Raw genomic sequence first — 22,827 nt, 5'->3', positions numbered from 1 at the left:
ACAGGGATGATTAGCAAAAAATGGGCAACGCTGGAGCAACTAATGCAAGGTCACCTGGAGATCCAGGCTGGACTACTGAACTAAATGGACACAGCAAATACTATTATGATTTTGTATGGGGGAACTTTCTCTCTCTTTTTTTTTAAAAAAAAAATTAAATCTTTATTAAATTTAAAATAAATATAAAACAAAACAACCATCTAAAATATAAGCAAAATCAATACATAAATAATCGTACAATTTCAAACAAAACTTATTCTATCTTCTCAAATACTTTATCAGCTCTTCAATTCTGTATTCGGATCTTCTTTTGTGAGTCAACTTCCCCTTCTCTTCCATCCTGACTTTAAAATTATTTATCTTCCTACTGCTTTCATTAACTTTCCTCCTGAGAATTCTACAAAATATTAGTTTCAAACCCAAGTTCTTTTAAATATATTCCAAATTTTTCCCAATTGTCATTAAATTTTTTACTTGAACCACCCCTGATCGAATTTGTTAATTTAGCCAAATCAATATAACTGATTAATTTCTCTTGCCAATCTCTAATGGTGGGTACTTTGTATGGGGGAACTTTCTCAGAGTCCTTCCCTATCGTCCCTTTCTAATGGGTTCTTGTCCTTCCTTGTCTGCCGACCACGTATTAATTATTTCTTTAAAAAACAGAGGCAGAGTTACTCTTTTAGAAGAGAGTATCTGAAGAAGTGTGCATGCACACAAAAGCTTATACCCAGAACAAACTTAGTTGGTCTCTAAGGTGCTTCTTCTTCTAGAAAAGTATGCTTATTCACATCAAAGGAGCAGTTCGTGAACATAACCACTATTACTCTACTGTATAAGCATCAGGTTCACATACCCTTTTAATTTTGCTCCCCTTTCTCCTCTCCAAGGTCTCCAAACTCCCACTGATCTTCCAGCTTGCTTGGAATTTTTGCTCCCTACCTTGAGAAGGCAGGTCCTCCTTTGGGTTAAACGAAGGACCCTTACTTAAATAGGTTACATTTTAAATTGTGGAGAGGCCTAACCTTTATGACGTAATAGGCCTAAAACTGCATGGATGGGTCTGTGTCTATCGGTTTGGAAGCAAAACAGAGCCACTCACCCAACGAATCTGGGACGTAGAATTTCAGTGTCATGTGAGTGATATGAATGTGTACCCAGCGACCAAAGACAATGGGAGAGGTTTTACCACAGCAATATATCTGTCAAAATTACAAGTATATAAATATAGACGGCCGTTCACCCGCGCTAGATTCAACGCGCTGCCATCTGCCTTATTGCAGGGCAGATATGTGGGTAAACCGTATGCGGAGCGAGTCTGCCCCTGTGGCGTGATAGAGGTGGAAACTGTCTCTCATGTCTTGCTACAATGTCGTTTTTGCGAGCATATTCGCTCGGTCTTTATCACCCCTGTTATACAGAAAATTCCAAGTGGGTCTGAACCTCAATGCTTAAAATCCCTGATAGAGGATAAGGATCCAGAGATCACGCCAAGGGTGGTCCCATTTTGCGCTGCTGTCATAAAACTCAGGGAACAAGCTGTGCTATTACAAAGACTAAGGCCTCAGATGCAAACTCTAGATAATATTTTAGAGACTAAGACCTAAACCACATTTCTAATGGCTGTCATATTTGTATTGTTTATTGTTATATTTGATTGTTAATTCAAACTTAATTCTATTGTGTTTTATGTTCGCTTAGTACGGTACGTGAAGCTGGTCTGGGACCGTAATAAATTTCATTTTATTTCAAGCCACTCACAAATAAAGTTGCTAGATTCTGCACACTGATCCATTCATTTGATGTGAAGTCTGAAGACAAGGACAAGGTGGTGTTTGTCTCACAGCATGTGCTATTGATGCCTGTCATGGTTTATTTGAGTGTTTCAGGTTATTTAGTATTATAGGTTAAGCTGAAAGAAAAGACAGCTTTATCTTCCAGAGCAGTTCTGTGCACAGGCTCTCAAGAGGAATGGAGTGGTGGGAGAGCAGAGGAGCTGGTATGTCATATCTTATCCCAACACCAAAACACTGTACCTCAGAAAGGAAAATTCCATTCTGGAAATGGGTGACAATTACAAGAATGATCAGTAGAACAATAATAATTATTATTTAGTCACTCTGGGCGGCTTCCAACAAAGATTAAAAATACATTAAACAATGTGACCTAAGGCTCAGAACTGTACCACACCGCACAAATCTAGTGGCACGAATCTAAGATAGTGAGAAATGATCATTACTTTTTATTTGCTAACTGCAAGGAAGGTGATTCTCTTCTCATTTTGTTTAAATATATCATACTACTAAAGGGCTTACATATCATGTTTCATGCTTTACTATGTATTACGGAACAAGTATAATAATGCAGGAATAGAAAAGTATCTCGCTCTGTTAAACCAGCACTCCACTTGGAAGGAAGTTGCAATTGACTCGCCAAACTTGCTTCTTACTAAGGTCAGATGCTAAAATATACACATGGCTGCAAATGAAAACAGCAGCGTTATGTCTAATTCCCTTCCCCTCGTTAACCCATATTCTGGCTTCCTAAAATTGTGCATTTCCCTGGCTCCTAGCAGCCAATGATGTGGAATGTGAGCAGGTCAAATGCACAAAGCCATGGTATCTGGCCACAGGTAAGTTGTACAAAACATTTTTTTGGGGTGTGTGTGTGTGACAACAATGCTATAGACCACTGTTCCCAGCAGCGGCCACCAGCCTACAGAAGCTTATGACTGCAACCTGTGCACTGAAGCAAGTTGTAGCCATTTCGCACATAAAAATAAATGCAAAGAATGTCAAATGTCAACAATGTAAATGAGATCAGCATTACACTCAATACAAAATATCAACACATTTGTCAAGAGATCCATTATTATTATTTTTAAAAAAGTGTATCTCTTTGACAATATTTATGTACTGTACAGGAAAATACATTACGGCTTGACCCAGAGCTCCACTGTGGCATTTCATACAGCAATTAGGCTTCTGAGCACCTGCCTTTTCTAGCACTCTCCCTACTGCCCCTCTCTCCCCACTGCTTCTGAAGCTTGGAGGACCCAAAACAGCCCCTAATATGGTGAGAGGGCATGCAGACAAAAGTGCAAGCTTTAAAGTATGTCTTCAATCCCAGCTTTTTCAAGGAACTTCACCGTTGTCTTCCTATATTTCTTTTTCAGAGTATTTGATGGCACTCAGTGTTTGGATGTCAGAGTAAGCGTAGATGAGACACGGAAAATCTGTGGCAACATATTACTCAGCTGATAAAACATTTCTTCAGAAATACTCTGTAATAAAAAGGAAGAGAGCCAAAGAGTAAATATGTTTCTTGTTCTCTCTAGCTCAAACACAAATTAAGCCTCTGAGCTTTCCTTTCAACTTTTAAATTTTTATTTATTTAATTTATATCCAGCTCTTCCTCCTGAAGGAGCTTCATAAGTGCATTCTACACATCAAGTGGGAGAGGGAATTTCCAGCTACATTCAGATTCATCCCAGCAATAAATAAAACACACCTCTCATTTCACAAAATAAACTCTGTTTATTTTATACAAACAGCTATTTTACAAAATGTGTGAATCTAAGTCACATATTTGCAAAGTTCTGCTTATCAGCTACAAATAGCCACTTAATTATATTTTTTATCCTACCCTCCCTCCAAGCAGCTCAGGGCAACATATACGTTGACTACCCCCATTTTATCCGTACATTGGACCTGTAAGCTGGGATATAAACTAGGGAGTTCCAAAGCTGAATTGAGATTCAAATCCAGGGCAGGCCTTCCATCTGATAAACCACCCTGCTATTATTATTATTATTTAAAATACTAACAAAACCATGGGATTGGGAGGTGCTTTTTGGCATAAAGTTCATAGTCACAAGATTTTTTTTTAATAACAACACTCAGGGAAATCTATGAACCATTTCTGTTCTAGAACCTATCAAAATGTCTGTTCTAGAACATAGCAAAATTTAAAGTGTGTGTGTGTGTTAACTAACTCACCTGCGGTACCAGGAACTGAACCGTCCGAGAAATCCCTCCATCCCATGAAGCCATTTCCATCATGAATCCTGGAAGGAATTCAAAAACACAGTGACCCTGTAAGTCATGGCTCCAAGCAGGATTGTATATAATAGAACCTGGCTTCTGTGATTAAGCCACCTGACTGAGCAAAGCCAATTAGGCGCTCCCAGTTTTCTACAACAGCTTCACATGACAACATGAAAAGAACTGGCTTGAGTCAAGCGTACAAGCTTTTGCCCAAGTTCCACCTAAAGAAGTGCAGACTTTCAGTGGTTTTGTTAGTACAATTCAATGTGGAATAGAACGGGAAAGGAACATCCTTGGAAGAGGAATTCTTATCTCCCCACACTACATTGCCCACAACCCCAGAACCAAGGACAGCTTCCTGCAACATGTTGCTTTTCATACAAGGCTTGGTTGGGACTGGAGGCAGCCTGAATTTCTTATTCCCCCACCTTCACAGTCATAGTGCAGAGAAATAAGTCAACATGGTCTTAGCTAATGTACAGTACTATTATTAGATCATGCAGAGCAGTTTCTTCTATGTTTATGGTGTCTATCTGGTATGCTCAACGGGAAGGCCCAAAGGGTTTATTCTGGTCTTGAAAACCTCAATAAGACAAAGAGCTCTTGGCATAGTGGATTTTATGATGGACACTCCGTTCAGAAGAAAATAACAATATTGATATGCAGTGTGGTTCAGGCTGCAATTCCACACACATTTGCATAGTCGTTAAGTCTAGTTTTCAAACAGTTCAGAAATCACTACTTTAGTGGAACATACCAAGTTGACTCATGCTGATTTAGTCTAGTCTAGTGCTATCTATTCTGACTGGCAGCAGCGATCTAAGGTCTCAGGTCTTTCCTAACTGTACTGTTTGAGCTTTGTAACCAGAGATGCCAGGGATTTTGCTTGCAATGCATGTGCTCATTGAGTTAAGGCTGTTCCCATTACTCTTGAAATTGGCATTTCCAAAAAATGTAGAATATGACTGTGCACTACTAACCTTTAACACACTTAAATACAAGCTCTGCCCTTTTCAGGCACCAGGATATAGTCATTTCCTTAAAATAAAAAACAAAATTGATTAATATCAATTAAATAGTAGGGGTTTTATATACAGCTCAAGACACTCAGCAAATGACAAAAATTAATAAGCCATTGCAACAAGTTAACTGTTTTTCTTTTGGGTCACCATTTCTTCATTCATCTCAAATTTATTGAATATACGGTTGCTATGCTCACTGAGCCTAGGGCTTGCTGATCAGAAGGTCAGCGGTTCGAATCCCTGTGACGGGGTGAGCTCCCGTTGCTTGGTCCCAGCTCCTGCCAACCTAGCAGTTCGAAAGCACGTCAAAATGCAAGTAGATAAATAGGAATCGCTACAGCGGGAAGGTAAACGGCGTTTCCATGTGCTGCTCTGGTTTGCCAGAAGCGGCTTTGTCATGCTGGCCACATGACCTGGAAGCTATACGCCGGCTCCCTCGGCCAATAATGCGAGATGAGCGCGCAACCCCAGAGTCGGTCACGACTGGACCTAATGGTCAGGGGTCCCTTTACCTTTTTTACCTATGCTCACTCAATCCCTCCCCCCGACCACTGCCGGTTGCTCGTCCTCCCCCAATATTTTTATTTATACAAGTCTCATTTCATTTAACAGTGAGACATAGGGCAATGGGACCAAGTCTCTAGAAGGTTTGTGGGTTCTCACTTTCTAGAGGTCTTCAAGAAGAGGCTGGGCAGCCACCTTGGGGACGATCTAGTTCTATCAAGTGGAGGTTTCGCTACACGGCCTAAAAGAACCTCTCCGACTCTGATTCTATCACGCCACAGTCAAACTATACTAAGTGTGATTAAATCTGCTCCCCCGCCATGCACATTAAGCGTCTCAATCATTTCAAAAGTCTGCTAATAAATAAGCTCTGTAAATTCATTCTTGGGTTCTCAAAATACACCAATTTATATCAGCTGGTGACTGCATTTATCTTGCTGCTTTATCAGTTACCAACTGTGCTTTAACTTGCTTTTTAATGTTGTATTTTCAACATTATTGACTTAGCCACCCTGAGGACCTAGTGTAGAAAGTCGAAGCTTACATTTGATAAAATAAATAACTGTTAAATTCAGGTTCAATTTCACACTCATTGTTTGGAAGCAGTCAAATCTGTCCCACCATGTCCTACAAGGATAAAAGGTAAAGGGGCCCCTGACCATCAGGTCCAGTCGTGTCCAACTCTGGGGTTGCGGCGCTTATCTCGCTCTATAGGCCGAGGGAGCCGGCGTTTGTCCGCAGACAGCTTCCAGGTCATGTGGCGAACCAGAGCAGCGCACGGAAACGCCGTTTACCTTCCCGCCGGAGCGGTCCCTATTTATCTACTTGCACTTTTTTGATGTGCTTTCGAACTGCTAGGTGGGCAGGAACTGGGACCGAGCAACGGAAGCTCACCCCGTTGCAGGGATTCGAACCGCCGACCTTCTGATCAGCAAGCCCTAGACTCTGTGGTTTAACCCACAGTGCCACCTGGGTCCCTCCTACAAGGATAGCAAGACTAAAATACCTAGATTCAGTGAATATGTATAAAATACAGACTGAAGGTAAAACCACAAAACATCTTGTAAACTGGAAACATTTAGAATCAATTTTCTCATGATGCAAATCCTTAACGTCTGTTTACTTAGCCCTTGGGGTTATGTAATATATGAATCAGAAAGAGTAGCAAGGGATAACGGAATACAGATATAGGGATTTTTCAGGCTTAGCGGAAGAAATACTAGATCTCCATTGTAATTTCATCTGCCCACACACTCTCTTGCTCACATGCAATGTGGGTGTTTGCCGGTGGTTTTGATCTGCGTCTTGGCGAAGATAAAAACCAGACTCTAAAAAGGAAGGTCCTGTTGTTCTGAAGGGAAATTAGGAGCACATTTGGCAGTCAGTGAGGTTACGAGCTGATGCCATAAAAGGCATTCTGGAAGAAACAGGATGTGACACTTGGATGATGACTGCTTTGGATGACAATGTGTGTACTTGTCATTTTGGGTATGCACAGAATAAAAATAAGCCCGGGCACAGAGAACAGCACAGGATTGAAATCTATAAAATTAATCTTCTCAGAAACAACACCGTTTGTTTATCTTATTTAACAAAATTTATACACCGCTGGATTGTAATAAAAGCTCTAAGTAGTTTACAAGAAATAGTAGAATTGTAAATAAAAAACAAGCAAAAACAAGTCAAAATATTTAAAAAACAATTAAAATTAACCATAGACTAAAGAGAGATTAAAGGTAAAGGGACCCCTGACCATTAGGTCCAGTCGTGACCGACTCTGGGGTTGTGATGCTCATCTCGCATTATTGGCCGAGGGAGCCGGCGTATAGCTTCCAGGTCATGTGGCCAGCATGACAAAGCCGCTTCTGGCAAACCAGAGCAGCACATGGAAACGCCGTTTACCTTCCCGCTGTAGCGGTTCCTATTTATCTACTTGCATTTTGACGTGCTTTCGAACTGCTAGGTTGGCAGGAAAAGAGAGATTAAAACATACTAATGTCAATGTATCTGGATAGGCTTGTCTGAACAATAATGTTTTAACAACTGGCAAAAAGTACAACAGAGGCACCTGCCTGAAGTCAATAGGGAAGGAGATCCAGAGTACAGGTGCTGCCACAATGAAATAATGATTTCTTACAAGTGAGGAATGAGTATTAAGTGGCACCTGCAGCCAGAGCACAGAGGGAGTTACCAGCGCCATTGGCCATGGTGCCTTTTGGGGCCAGGGCCAATCCTTGTTCCCCCCTTGGTATGAGGGCCAATGCGTGATGACGCCTAAACCCGATGGCAGTGGTTTCACCTGCAATATACCACCAGGTGAAAGCGCCACTGTGCTCTGGCCCTCAAACCAGTCCTGGGTGATGTATCAATACCTAGTCAAGGTACTGTTTCTTCCTTGTGGCCTATGGGAGCCCCTGAAAAGTTGCTGGAAAGTGCTGGAGGCTGCTGCTCTGTAAACATGTGTGCAGGCAAGGGGAGTTACAGACATGCGCACCCAAGATGGACATGGGCCTGATCAGGTGCACTGAACCATGTGGAACGACTCTATGGGTCTGCGATGCAAGTCCCCTTCCCTGAATACAGTCCGTTGAGCAGGGAAAGAAAGAGGGGAAGCCTTTTTCCCCTTCATTTTTTAGCAAACAACCTGAAAAAAAATGTTCAGGAAAGGAGTAAAGGGGTAGAAGTTGCCACTCCAAATGGAGGGAGGTTGGAAGATCTGGAGGGCAGATGGGGAAGCTGCTGCTCTGGGTGGAGAGGGGCTTCAGAGGAGGGGGGGGGGTAGAATAAGCTAGAACTAAGAGTGATTGTTCGAAAGCACGTCAAAGTGCAAGTAGATAAATAGGTACCGCTCTGGCGGGAAGGTAAACGGCGTTTCCATGCGCTGCTCTGGTTCGCCAGAAGCGGCTTTGTCGTGCTGGCCACATGACCTGGAAGCTGTACGCTGGCTCCCTCGGCCAGTAAAGTGAGATGAGCGTTGCAACCCCAGAGTCGTCCGTGACTGGACCTAATGGTCAGGGGTCCCTTTACCTTTTTAAGAGTGATGAGAATGCCTCAGGTGGGAACAAAAGCTGATTAGGAGACACCTACTTCCCCTCTGTCCACTAGGTGGAGTCGGAGCCCACGCAGGAGGAATCTGAAGAAGTGTGCATGCTCACGAAAGCTCATACCAATGACAAACTTAGTTGGTCTCTAAGGTGCTACTGGAAGGAATTTTTTTATTACGCAGGAGGAATGATAGGGTCCTCTCTAGCAATGCAATTAGAAGCTCCTCCTTAATGGCGCCCATTCTACAGACTTCCATTGATTCCCAGGCCAGGAACTGCTGGTATTATCCAAGAGTCTAAAAGCAGGGTGATCCAATATCAGGGTAAGTGGCGACATCCCTGGGCAAAAACCAAACTCCCCTCCTTCCACATCAAAAGAGTTGTTCTTAAGGGGCAGTCACAAATTTCCCGTTTCTCTCAAGGGCCCCCATCATTCCGATATGCATTTTCACATATCACACACATAGGCATATGTCAGTAGGCTAACAGAGAAATCCCATTTTTGAGTACAGTCGTACCTCTTGTTACGTCAGTCTCCAGTTGCATTTTCTCAGGATACGAACGCGGCAAACCTGGAAGTGTATACTTCTGGGTTTCGCTCCGCACGCACATGCGCAGAAGCACTCTGCAAATCTCTGCAAATTGTATCGCACCGTGTGCAGAAATGGCACTCTAGTTGCAGACTTTTCAGGGTGCAAACGCCACCCCGGAACGGATCGAGTCCGTAACTAGAGGTACCACTGTATTCTTGTGAATACCAGTGACATTTTTTCTAAGGATCATGATGCAACATACTGCCAGATAAAAGCCAATGAACGCTTGGTAATTGTGTGTTCATTAATAGATGGCAACTTCTGCTATTCAACAATCACGCCAATCACAATACTGGAATGAGCACACAGCACAAAATCCTATTAATAAACCGGAGAGGGCAGGTATTATGAAGCCCTAATAAGTCAATCAGAATCGATTCTAGATTCTGACTGTTATTTCCTCACAGGATGTGCCTACTGAGTGACAAAACACACCCCATTTTGCAGAGCCCCATGAATGTGTGTACTAGCTAGGCTAGCTACCGAGCAAGCAGGGAGAGGGAGGCAGAATACCAGTGAACAAAGTGTGAGTATTTTACTTACGGTCCTACTGATTTTGGATGGGAGAAAAAATAATTGTGGGAGAGAGTGCTTGCTCCTCCTCCCATTTTTAACATAGGTTTTTAAACAGTGCAGAGAACTTCTTAAAATGATGGCGTTATGCAGCAGCATGGAGGCCTGAAGTACCCTGTTTCTCCGAAAATAAGACATAGCCATAAAATAAGCCGTAGCAGGATTTTTAAGCATTCAAGGAATATAAGCCATACCCCGAAAATAAGACATAGTGATAGGCGCAGCAGCAATGCCGGCCGCGGCAGGAGGAGGGAAAAAATAAGACATCCCCTGAAAATAAGCCATAGTGTGTTTTTTTGAGGAAAAAGAAATATAAGATGGTGTCTTATTTTCGGAGAAACACGGTATGTGTTTGTGATGATGAGGTGAGGGGGAATGTAGCTTTGAAGCCAAGCTCCAAGGTCTTTTAAAAAGCTCCTTAAAGTTTTCCAGAAGGCAGCTTGCTTTTATAGCTGTATCTTTGGAGGAAATAAAGATTTTTTCTTTTGAAAACACACACACAATTGTTCTAAAACTGAAACTCTTCACCTGTATACTTTTTTTAAAAAAGCAATATAGTATGGTCTGAGAACACTGCCCCCACTGTGAAATCTTGTTAAATATAGAGAGGCTTTTCAGTAGCAAGGAAGATGCACTCTGTATATGCCCATGACCTTTATTTCTGAAGATCACAGTTCCTAATTAGGTTTTTCACACATCTTGTAAACTGCTTTTCTACTCCAGGAACCTTTAGACTCCTAGGTCTTTATTCACTGTGGGTCGATGCGCACCACTTTGGGAAACTAGCAGGGTCAGCCATAATATTGTTAAGCAGGAAAAAGGAGTCACTGGAGATAAATTGCTTACCTCAGACATATCGTGTACCAGCAGAAGAGGAATACTAACTGTGGTAATGTCATGTGTGCAACACACTTTGAGGATATTTCGTAGGCCCATTATTGCAGGATCCCGGGCAGTAATATTGCCTGACCTCACATTATCATCCACACAGAGGTGAAAAGTAACATGAATCTCAGAGAGATTTGAATGACGGGTGATGTAAAATTCTCCTAAGGGAAAAATGTTGTAATAAGTTTAGTGATAAATTTAAAACCAAAACCTATGAAAGGGGTAAAATGTGGGGAAGTATTTTAGCATCACATCCGAATTCTGGATATCAGATGTGTTCTATTAGGTAAGAATTAAATATAGTTCATGTTGTTTTTTTGGCAAGATTACATGGCAAAGTGTAAAAATGTACCCCATGCTATTTAACATTTACATGCTTGGACAAATAGAACATAGTCAAAACAAGGCAGTGCAACAGTCACAAATTCATTTGAGATTTTAACTTCTTGATTGTGAAACACAATTTTACTCCTTTGGCAGTTCCTATTGAGAAAGATATTGTAAGTTGGATCATGCTCAATTTATATTGGCTTGGGCATATAGCAGCCTTGAAAACAGTGATTCTGCCAAAGTTTATGTTTTTATTTTAAATTCTTCCCAGGTACCGTATATATAGCCGATTCTACTTTTAAAAAGTGGCAGAATATTTTTGAATCCTTTAGTGAACAGCGTAAGAGATCTGGAATGTCCTTAGTCTTTATTCTGACTCCTGTCAATTAGGTCAACTATTCCAAGTACTGACTTGTAATGCTAAAATATTCCTGTGGGTTTCAATGGAAACGACACACTTTCCTCCCTGCCTCTTTGCCTTGCCATCTCTGCTTCACTTTAAAAAGTCTCTAACCCTTTCCTTAGTCTAACACGACATGGAAGAGATGGGCCAAAAGCTTAATCCTTTTACATCTTCACTTCTACTTTAGCTAAAATGCTGGATTCCTTACTATAAGGTATAAAAGTTTCCTGGTTTCAGAAAGCCCAAGTCTTCTCTGTCAGTTATGGTCCTCCTCGATCTCTGAGAATGTTTGAAAGTCTATGAGAGACACTACAGTGGGACCTCGACTTACGAGCTATTTGACATCCGATGTTTTCGAGTTACGAGCGGAAAAAGTGGCCGCGCGCTTACGATTTTTCCGACATCCGAACGGAAAACCCGTTCGCGGCTAGATGCGGTTTCCTCGACTTACGAGTTTTTAGATGCGGTTTCCTCGACTTACGATTTTTTCCGTTTCCAATGCATTCCTATGGGAAACCGCTTTTCCTATGGGAAACTCGACTTACGAAGCTTTCGACCTACGAGTGTGCATTCGGAACGGATTAAATTCGTAAGTCGAGGTCCCACTGTACCTTAGAGAAATAATGGGGTGAATGTGGAAATTTATAAAATGTTGCTGTATTTCCAATACCCAGATTGCTCTGGATCTTGTCAGCTATGGGAGGACATGAATATTAAAATTACTGAAGCTGAATGGAAAGCTACGTGAGCTCGACTTCATTTACACTCTATCTCTGCTAAAGCACAGGAGACTAGCCTGATGGCACAGGACTCCAATTCACCTCTATTATATTTATTGGAGTCTCTCTGCATATTGTTGGTGGGGTTTTCAAGTTAAGGAAGTGCTTTTTCACCTGTGGAGGACTATGCCAGAGTGGCAGATTTTTGGAAGATAGTATTTACCAAAATCACACAGCAACCTATTAAACCAGATCCTTTGTTAGCTCTTCTTCCCTTTGTGCTTCAAGATGACACAAATCATTCTTTAATTCACAGAGACCTTAATTAGGTTACTGGTTGTGGCCCATCTCAAAATTGCCTAGCCCTTGGAAACTCTGGGGTGCCTTTCAGTTAAAGCACATTAGGCAACTAGCTTGGAATGATAAATTGACAGGAATTTCAAAAAGAATGCATTATGAATTCTAGCAAGGAAAGTATCTAACTGAACAAACTGCAAAACTAAACGTACCAGGTAAAATATTTGACAGGTTTTGTTCTATGTTCTTAGATTTATCCTCATTGCCATTGTTTCTGTTTCCTGAATCTGTAGATTATAAAAAAAAATATTAGTATATCATATGTAACTGAATTTATCTTGATTCAGATAGGTAGCTGTGTTGGTCTGACGCAGTCAAAATATATAAAAAAATTGTCCAGTAGCACCTTAGAGACCAATCAAGTTTGTTCTTGGTATAAGCTTTCGTGTGCATGCATGCTTCTTCAGATACACTGAAGTAGCAGGAAAACTGAAAACTATGGAGAGACCTGGTCTGAATAGAGATATTGGATTCCCATTTCATTACATATGCTAATCATCTGCATACTATCCCTTGCTTTTTTCTGTAGGACTAATTGCAGTTGTTAACAGTCGTCAACAGGTTTACCATACCCATTGAGTCAATCAATCACCTATCTCCTACTACCCTCCTGAGAAAAACCCCACCCCATTCTCCCACTATATACAGCAGGGGTGGCCAACTCCCAAGACACTGCAATCTACTCACAGAGTTAAAAATTGGCAGTGATCTACCCCCTTTTTAGGGGTTCAGGTCAAGGTTGTTGAGCTTTTTTTAGGGAGGAGGAAAGCCACATTTTGGGGGGGTGCAGGGCAAAAATGTTGACAAACTTAGTTGGTCTCTAAGGTGCTACTGGACAATACATACATACATACACATATATATAATCTGTCTTGGTTATATATTATGTCGCACAAGGAAAGATCAAGTTATTTTCTACACAAACAAGGAAGAAGAAACTGGAACATTTCTAACACAAGCAGCAGTGATCAATTGAAACTTGAGAATTAAAAATTTTGTGCGTAGAAATGTATTCTTAAATAACACTTTTGGAATCCTTGTTTCCCTCATTTTTACTGGCAAGGACACTAGAAATCACTTTCAGTTTATATTTGAAGGAAAGCAACCACAACTAGTACTGACCATGCACTTTCTTGGACTTGCTGCTGCGTTGTGCCCTGGCATAAAGTACAACCTGCTGAACAACGTCAAGTTGCTCCTGAATCCCAGGGAAGTGGAAGTCTGTGCACTCCTGGCAAACTGTTGCAAAATCTGGAAGAAAGGAAAGAAAGATTGTAGGTCTCAGTGGAGAAGAACCTGGTTTATGAGCCAGAAGTTCACGCGATTGAATACTTTCCTGTGTAAAAACATTCCCTTCACATAGAAGACTAGGTGTCGGGAAAGGTTCTAGCATGCAGGAGGGCTTCGATTTAAATTTAAAACCAACGATTTAAAACCAGCAAGAAAAAAAGGGTGCAAAGTTGACTTCTCTATCCCATTTTACATTCTTACAAGTGGGCCTTACAACTATTTGGGTGATGCACTTCATTATATTGCTTTGAAAAATTGTGCCTCCCCCCAGATTTAACAATAAAATATGCAAGAAGTTAAAGGACAAATGCCTCAGACTCGTCTCCTTGGCACAGACTAACACAGCTACCCCTCTGGGAGTTGCCATTTATACAAGGGAGCTCATATAGGAAGAATGAGAGGTTGCTGTCAAATGATCCATTATATGTTAGATCGGGCAAAAAAAGTACGTAGTTTTATAACTTTTGACCTGAACTCCACAGGAAGAAATCCAATTCAATGAGGACAACTTACCTCTTTTGATCCCACTGTACGAACTGATGCGATTATCCACTAACAAGACCAGGCCACAAAGAGAAGTTGAATAAAGCGACAGTGCCGTTTGAAGCCTGTGGAGTTTGACTCCACTGCGGTGATGGCGTTTGTGCTTGCAGAAGTCCAGCATATCTGCCCTCAGCAGTCTCAAGTTGTGCATCGTTTTCAATTGGGCTCCTAGGGAGGAGGAAAAAAGAAGGTGTGTGTGCAAGAGAAAGAGAAAGACCAAAAGGAGCTGGAATCACCTCAGCAAAAGTGAATTATATAACCATGTCCAGATAATCTGACTTTACTGCTAAAGCTAATCTAAAACACACTGTAAAATCAGTTACCTGATCCCACATATCGAGGGAGCAATAGCAAGGACCAGAGCTATACTGTGTGTCTCAGTTTAAAGACGTTTAACTACTGTTCGCTTCTAATATCAAACTACACACATTCTCTCCCCAAAGGTGAACATATACATTCTCTTAGTAACTTGTGAAAAAACAGAGGTATGTGTAGTGAAATAAGCCCAGTAGACTCACCCCAGATCAGAACAGAAATTTACTTAACCATAGTGTAGCAATGTCCTCATGAAGGCAAAGTACACCAGTTCAGAGAGATCAGCAGCGTCTGCTAATATTGCAGCAATATCAAGCAACTCAATCAATAGCAGAGGGGGGGTGGAATACAAAAATATCTAGAAAACAATAATCTGACTTCAGGGGAAATCAGACAGTTTTAGCATCTGTCAATTTGAAATAAAGGGGTGGCGCTGTGGGTTAAACCACTGAGCCTAGGGCTTGCCGATTGGAAGGTTGGTGGTTCGAATCCCCGCGACGGGGTGAGCTTCCATTGCTCGGTCCCAGCTCCTGCCGACCTAGCAGTTCGAAAGCACATCAAAGTGCAAGTAGATAAATATGTAACACTCCGGTGGGAAGGTAAACGGCGTTTCCGTGTGCTGATCTGGTTTGCCAGAAGCAGCTTTGTCATGCTGGCCACATGACCTGGAAGCTGTACGCCGGCTTCCTCGGCCAATAATGCAAAATGAGCACCGCAACCCCAGAGTCGGTCACAACTTGACCTAATGGTCAGGGGTCCCTTTACCTTTATTTGAAATAAACCCATTTTGGGTCCATTTGTATTTAGAAAAATCATTTGGGCTCTCAGAGAAGACATAATAGTCATCACTGATCTGATTTCTAAAGTAAACTACTTTTGCTGGTGCACGAAACTAGCTTTACACTAAGTAAACTTAGTGATGGAAAATCTGCACTTGGCACAACCTTTTTCATAAGTTGTAATCAATACCAGCCAAGCTTTTCAATGATTTTTTACTCACTGATGTGGTTACCAACATAGGTTTAGATCACAATACATGTTTCAAATTTGGTAATTTGTGGTCTGTATGTGTGTTGAGCCATTGAATATGGATACGTGGACAAACACGTTCAATCTGGAAATGAATGAAAACGTGGCTGTGAGAAAAAGCTCTGGGCGTTCAATCTTTCACTTACCCAGATGAATAGTGAAACTTTCTTCCAGCTGTCTCTGGTCTTCAAAAAGCCTCCCATTGCCTTCTGCAGATTCTCTCCACTGATTGGGTTGGACATTGATTTCATCACTGAAATAAAAAGAAAGAAAATGAAGCCAGACAAAGCTTTCTGTCCCCCACTGCCTCCGTATTTATTAATTTGACAGCAACAGGTATTTTATCCTAACCATGTGAACTGCAACAGCCTCAAGGGCAGAGCTACAGAGAGCCCGTGTGGTGTAGCAGCTTAGAGTGTAAGGCTATGATCTGGGAGACCAATGTTCAAATCCCCACAAAGCCGTAATTGCTTGCTGGGTGGTCCTGAACCAAACGCTGCCCTTCAGCCTAACCTACCTCACAGGGTTGTTGCAATGACAAAATGGGTCGGGGAAGAGCACTGCTCACCCCTTTGAGCACTTTGTGAAAACAAACAGCATAGCACAGAGTGAGAAACTCTTAGCCAACAGGCAACCAGCTGCCTCATTCATATCTAGGCCCTGGTGCTGATCTTGCAACACAAGCAGACCCCCCTTTGTTGTGACAGAGTAACATCCTATTGGGGTCTCTCCTACCTCCTGTATGCTTTTAGTCCATATTAGGATATTGATTTTCTACACTAAAATAACAGTCCCATAAACTAATCCAGGACTAGATTAAACATTTGGTCAGAAGAAGCGACAGACTCCTAACAGATATAATCCCTAACCAGTAATTTATGAAGAAAACTAAGAAAGAAGGGTACCCGATAGTGGTGCTGGGGGTTTTCAGATCCTCGTGAAGCTTTACCACCCATTCCTGATACTCCTGTTTCTGGATAGCTGTGGTTTGCTTCAGTTCATTGTTCCACTTGTTCTCCAAAACCTAAAAGGAGGTATCAATTCAGCCAATTGATTAACAACAAATGAACTGCCCAATTTATTCCAACCAGGTGCTTCATTTACCTGCTGGGATTCGAAGTGTTGTGCTGCCAGCATGTTTACATCTTGATCTGATAATGACTTCCCCAGTTCTTGCATCACCTTATCCATTTCAGCACCTTGCCTACAATAAAAATCTAGTCAGAAATATTTTGTTTGTTTGTAAAAAAAAATTTATGCATCACAATTTGGCCCTGACAAGAGGCTCCCCCCCACCAAAAACTTATGCCAATAGAAGAAAAGCTGAGAGTAAATACCTTAAAAACAGCATCTTGAAAAAGAGCATAACAATCAGCACTAAAAACCATTAAAGGCTTGGTGGAATGAAAACCACCAAAGGGGGGCGGGAGTCAAATTTCCCTTGGGGGAGAGTTCGCGACAGGGTTTCTGCCACCAAAAAAGGTTTGTCTCCTCTCACTGCCATTATGTCAGCTGCCCTCCAGATGTTTGGAAATGCAACAGCCAGCATGGCCAGATGATGGAGCAGGGAAGTTTACATGCTGCAATATCCATTTAGCATAGCTTTCTTCCTTTCTTTGAAAAGGTAGGGAAGTTTACAGAGCCTGTGTGAGATCTTCCCAGAGCCCAGTAAGCAAGTCTGACAGCTTAAAAGCTCTCTCCCCAGAGAGGAAAACTGGGCACAGAAAGAGCTTTTAAGCTGTCTGCCTTGCGTGAATTTAACTTGTGCTGTATCAGCTGCCCAGCCACCAAGCATGTGAAGCTGAGCACAAGTTAAATATGTGAAATAGTGACCTGCTACTACACAGCTAGTGGCGAGGATCCAAAAAAACTATGACCCTTAAACTAGTTCTATCAACTTAATAAGGACCCTTACTTTTAAGTTTGTAAAGGACTGCAGATTTGTTTTTAATCAACGGTGTCACACACACTCAACTCTATGGCAAAGGGAAACTTCAAAAACTGTCTTTGGCGGGAACAGTACATTAAAAAAGGAGGTCCATTAAAAAAAGAAAATCAACTGTCTGCACTTCGGTTCCTGACAGTATTTAAATCTCTAGTAATTCTTTAGAAAAATAACACACACCAGATTATTTTCTTCTCTCTTATAATAATTTTAGGGCTAACAGAAAATGCCAGGTTAAAAAAATTACCTTTCTCGTAATTTTTTCAGTTCCACATCTCTTTCACTTATCAGTTCAGAGATGCTAACAAAATAATTGTGTTCCAGATTTAACAGAGTTTCAGAAGCAGGAGAATGGATAAGATCATGATAGACATCTGCAAAATCTTCATCCCAGCTTGGGTCTTCAGGTCTTGCATATTCCAATGTTGCCTGGAAAATTATAAAATGATGATAACGTGCCCTGCACATGAAGACTCGAAAATTCTTTTTTAATTGTTATACTGATTGGTTGCCTGTGGGACATTGTTGTTTTGATAAAATTTGTGGGTTTTCCCTTGAAGATTTTGCCTCCATGGTTCAGAATCCACATGCTGACAACTGCTTTGGACAAGGCGCAGCCACAACTAGCAAACTGGTGATCTCTCCCTCATTCATTCTTGTATAGCAACTGTCTATAACTCCAAGGAAGCGTATTTTTTATGCTCCAACTCCAACAAGATGCTAAGCACAAAAAAGGCACTTCGCCGACTGGCCCAAAAAGGTTGGGGATCCCTGATTTGGGCCATAGTTTCCCAAGAGATGCTGATCTCAGGTAATCCGTCAAAAAGGGGGCTTTGATTCAGATCTATGATTCTTAATTTGGAAGTTGATGTCAATAGTCCCTGGAGAAACAAGATTTATGAAAGGAAATATGTGAGAACTTGAATTTGATTAGGGCACACGGTGCCAGAATCTATCACATTTATTGGGCATGTCCTAAGATACAGGATTTCTGAAAATTAATGTGAGATACAAGACAGGCTACGATTCACTATACAATTCAGTATCTTACTATTTGGCTATGTAAGGTTCTTCTTATATAGAAGAAGAATCTTATATAAGGTTCTTCTTCAAGATATGAAAATGATTGGTGAGCATATGCCAGTTAGAAGTACTGCCATTAATATATGAATTATCAATGGCAGCACTACCAACCAGAATCTGAGATCACACACCAATCACACCATGGAGGTTTTCATTCCATTGTTCTGCATTGTTTCAACTTTTCAACTCCTGTTGAAAAGTTTTCTATTCCATCAGGCTTATTTAGGCAATTAAGAATATATCTTTCCACAACAGTTAGCTGATTTCTGATTTTAACTGTTTTATATGTTACTTTTATTGTATGGGTTTTATGTACAACTGTTGTAAACCACTCTTGATATTTTTAGGAATAACAGGGGGACGAGGGATACAGGGAAGTCCCTCCCAAGTATATAAATATTTTTTACAAACGAATATAAATAATCACACAGAGGTACAAGAAATTATTCAGCATCATTCTTCTTTTTAAACCCCATTCCTTTTGAATAATTACTGATGTTCTGTGTTTATAAGAATCTTTAGAAAAGGCAGTAAGATAACTTTAAAATGTTCTTTATCTGCATTAAAGATTGTGAGCAGTATGTTAAATAATATCAATGGCTCAGACTGTCAGTGTTTAACAGTACTTTCCTAGTACGAGTGATTGTATTGATCAATGCAAACTTAATGCAATATGGTAGATTACAGAAGTAATCAAATTCTCAGTTAAGTTTGTTAGTGCACCACATACCTTTAAACAGTTAGGAGTGGGGCACTTCAGCCCTCCAGATGCTTCTGAACTTATAACTCCCATCAGTCCCAGAAAGAAAAACACAGTACCACCCATCTTTTTTTTATCTGTTAATAACTTAAATCCATCCATGGGCTACCAACTACAGTAGAACCTCTACTTACGACCACCTCTACTTGGGCCCGATCCAAGTTGCGACTGCGGCAAACCCGAAGTAAATACCAAGTTTGCAGCAATTCACGCATGCGCAGAAGCAGCTTCTGCCATTTGCACATGCACAGAAGCGCGCTGCCACCTAATGCGCCTGTGCACAACGGCGCTTCTATCAGTGACCTGGATCGACTTACGGACGGACCTCCGGAACTAATTATGTCCATAAGTAGAGGTTCCACTGTACTGAAAGATTCTGTGCAAGCACACACAATTCTTAAGTATCTAATATATAATGCATTAATAACATTTTTGCCAGTGTTTGTTACAAAAGGAAAAAAGCAAACAAACTAAATTCATGTACCGTGTTTCTCATATTATAAGACATGTCTTATATTTATTTTTTCCTCAAAAAAACACACTATGGCTTATTTTCAAGGGATGTCTTATTTTTTTCCTCCTCCTCCTGCTGCGGCCGGCATTGCTGCTGCGCCTATCACTATGTCTTATTTTCAGGGTATGGCTTATATTCCTTGAATGCTTAAAAATCCTGCTATGGCTTATTTTATAGGTATGTCTTAAAATATGAGAAACAGGGTATTAGCAATTCATGTATTAGCAGAAAAAGGGAAGGCATAAGCCAAAGATGAAAACTCAATCAGCCTTCTAGCAACAATTAGTTGTTAATGCCTTGCGAAGTAGTTTATGTTCAAATTAACCATCATTCGTTAGAGCCTGAGAAGAGAGGAAGGCAAATAACTGAACAATGGAAAGCAAACTCATTCTGAGCATGGATCCTTATGGAGCCAAAACAACAATAGTTGGTTCATGTATTTCTAATCAGAGAGTGAAATATCCAGTAAAGAATGAGTATGCTATATGGACAAAAATAAGTTCCAGCATCATCTTCTGAAGCATCTATAATGCTATGGAGACTTCTTACCTCAGTATACGTTTTGGCCCAAGCATTTGCCAGTTGGTGCAAATCTACTTTGCCAGATTTTACAGCTTCCAGGGCTCCTTCTGCTTCTTCATCATGATCTTTTATGGATTCCTCCTCAATGAATCTATTCAGGGATTCCTTTAAATCTGAAATAATGGCAGTTTTTTTGGGGGGGTTATCCATTAACTGAAATGCTTATCTTATTAATTTACAGTCATTATAAAGGGTAAATTCATTTTTTTAATGTTACTAAGAGGACATTCATAGGAAAGGTTGTAAGTTCCACACATTTGGTGTGCAAGTCCCTCATACCCGATGTAATATTTTTCTGCATTACAGTTTGGTGGTCTGCTTCACAGGTGGAGGGAGCATTCCCACAGCAGAAAGAAGGGAGGGGGAAGAGTTCAGAGAAAGGAGGGAAGGAAGCCCCCCCACCAATGGCATTACGTGAAATCCAAGTTTTTAAGAGGCCCTATGCAACTGATGGTACTGTATAGAATAAATCCTTACCATTTTCTATGAAGCACGGCAAGTTGTAAGGACGCATCAGATGCCTATGTAAATGGGTAGCACTTTCTTGCACTGGGAATTTCAGAGGAACTGTAAGCACAAAATGTTGGTTTCCAGCGCTGAATTCATACAAAAACCCTCTCTCCTTACTACAGATTGTTCCTTGGTCACCCTTCATTTCAAAGCCTTCCTGCATTGAAGCAAAATGAGAATGCTATTACCATTATATCTTTACACAAACACACAGAAAGGGGAGGGGAGTCAGTAAGTGAATTTTTTATAAGTAAAAAAAAAGGAGATTGAAGAAGAGAGCAGAGAGAATTGCAGCAGAACCTTTACATCCCGGTCATCATCGGCTAGATTTACTCCCATCCAGGGCAGTCTCGAGCAGGTCGGGTGCCCTGGCGCTGAGGCACGGAGATCGCTCCGACCCCCCACAGCGCGTGGCTTTGCCGCGCAGCGCCCCGCCTGCCCGCCCGGCGCCCTGCGCCACCGGGACTATACCTAGAGCCGGCCCTGCTCCCATCTGGATGTCGCTACAGGTCTTCATATACAAAATCAGCCAGGCACAGGGACAGTTCTTTCCCTTGTGCCATTAAATCGTAAAATTTGTAGATGTGTAGCTGAAGGGGAGGTCAATTATGGGCAGGTTTCTTTGCTTATTTGTATTGTGAGTGGAACAGTGTGTGTATGTTTACAATGCAATGTAGCCGAAACAAATTCCAAGTATGTTGGAAAATGTACTTGGCCAATAATAAATTATTCTATTCTATTCTTCGTCATTAATCAGGGCCAGATTTAGATTTGATGACGCCCTAAATTACTGAAGGTAATGGGGGCCCTTTATATGTCCAGCTGCCCTTTGTCAACAACAAATTGTGGCTTTTTTTTGTGTTAAACATATGCTATATGGTCATTTATGGACCTAATAGGTATCTAAAGTCATTTGCACATAACAAAATATGTATTTTATCAAAGTAATTGTTGAACTGAAATACATTTAAGACGAAGTATATTAATAGTGAAATAATTATTAAGCTCTAACTTGATTTTTTGTACGTAACAAACTTAATAATGCAAACACACTGGCATTTGGCAATAATAAAAGTTCCTATAGAAATGAACAAAGCAGCGATATTTTAGGGAGCAGGCTAGCAGGCTTACATCGTAGGAGCCTACACAACACAAAAACACTGTTGCTGTATGCAGGGATTTTTTTCCCATTTACTTTTTTGGGGGGTTCCCAAGAGTGGGGCCCTAAACTATAGCTTGTTTAGCTTATACGTAAATCCGGCACTGCGATCAATTGTGCAGGGCGGGGCTTGCTTGGGCCCCCAAATATTTTATTCAAGTCCCGCCCCCCCCCCCCCGCCTGCAGGGGGAACCACCAGACTCGGTTCCTGGTTTCCTCCTTCACGACATGCGTTGATAACACCCGTTACATTATAGCAAAACAAAACTGCAGGCATTCCTCGGATTCTTTTTCCTTTCGGACAAGCGACCTGCCTCCCTCCCCAACCCGGCCTTCACCCCTGAGGCGACATGGAAGCAGCCCGAGAGTCTGCGTTTGGCTTGGAGAACACAAGGAACCCCCCCCCCCCACCAAAGAACTTACACGCTCCTGGACTCCCTCGCTGCCCTCCTTCGGCGGAATGGCCTATTCCCACGAGACGGGAGTCCCCGCGTCGGCCAGAGGAAGGAACACCCGCGTCCACCAGGACACGCCCCGCCCACTTTTCCGTCCTCGGAACGTTCTCCTCACGGGATGAGAGCGCGCGGGTGGGGCGGACTGCCTTCCGTCACTTCCGGC

At 41.5% G+C, this 22,827-nt stretch overlaps 1 protein-coding gene across 2 annotated transcripts; it reads right to left on the bottom strand.

Annotated features, from left to right (window-relative positions):
• Positions 1-2,086: 2,086 nt before the first annotated feature.
• On the bottom strand, positions 2,087-22,757 carry FERRY3 (FERRY endosomal RAB5 effector complex subunit 3). Of its 2 annotated transcripts, XM_035137931.3 has the most exons (14): positions 22,633-22,757; positions 21,018-21,207; positions 20,508-20,653; positions 17,849-18,030; positions 16,761-16,860; positions 16,562-16,680; positions 15,803-15,909; positions 14,283-14,480; positions 13,602-13,730; positions 12,632-12,706; positions 10,629-10,831; positions 5,027-5,084; positions 3,999-4,066; positions 2,087-3,283 (listed from the first exon to the last, which is right to left on the bottom strand). In XM_035137931.3, the coding sequence occupies exons 2-14, from the start codon at positions 21,193-21,195 to the stop codon at positions 3,191-3,193; spliced, it is 1,656 nt and encodes a 551-aa protein (XP_034993822.1). In that variant the 5' UTR covers positions 21,196-21,207; positions 22,633-22,757; the 3' UTR covers positions 2,087-3,190. The 2 variants fall into 2 exon arrangements, with proteins under 2 accessions (XP_034993822.1, XP_088526116.1); XM_088669990.1 differs by lacking the exon at positions 22,633-22,757 and having other exon boundaries at positions 21,018-21,213.
• Between the last annotated feature and the right edge of the window lie 70 nt (positions 22,758-22,827).

Source organism: Zootoca vivipara, chromosome 5 (assembly GCF_965207765.1).
Source record: "Zootoca vivipara chromosome 5, rZooViv2.hap1.1, whole genome shotgun sequence".
Taxonomy (NCBI): Eukaryota; Metazoa; Chordata; class Lepidosauria; order Squamata; family Lacertidae; genus Zootoca; species Zootoca vivipara.
This window is presented reverse-complemented; position numbering and strand designations above follow the sequence as displayed.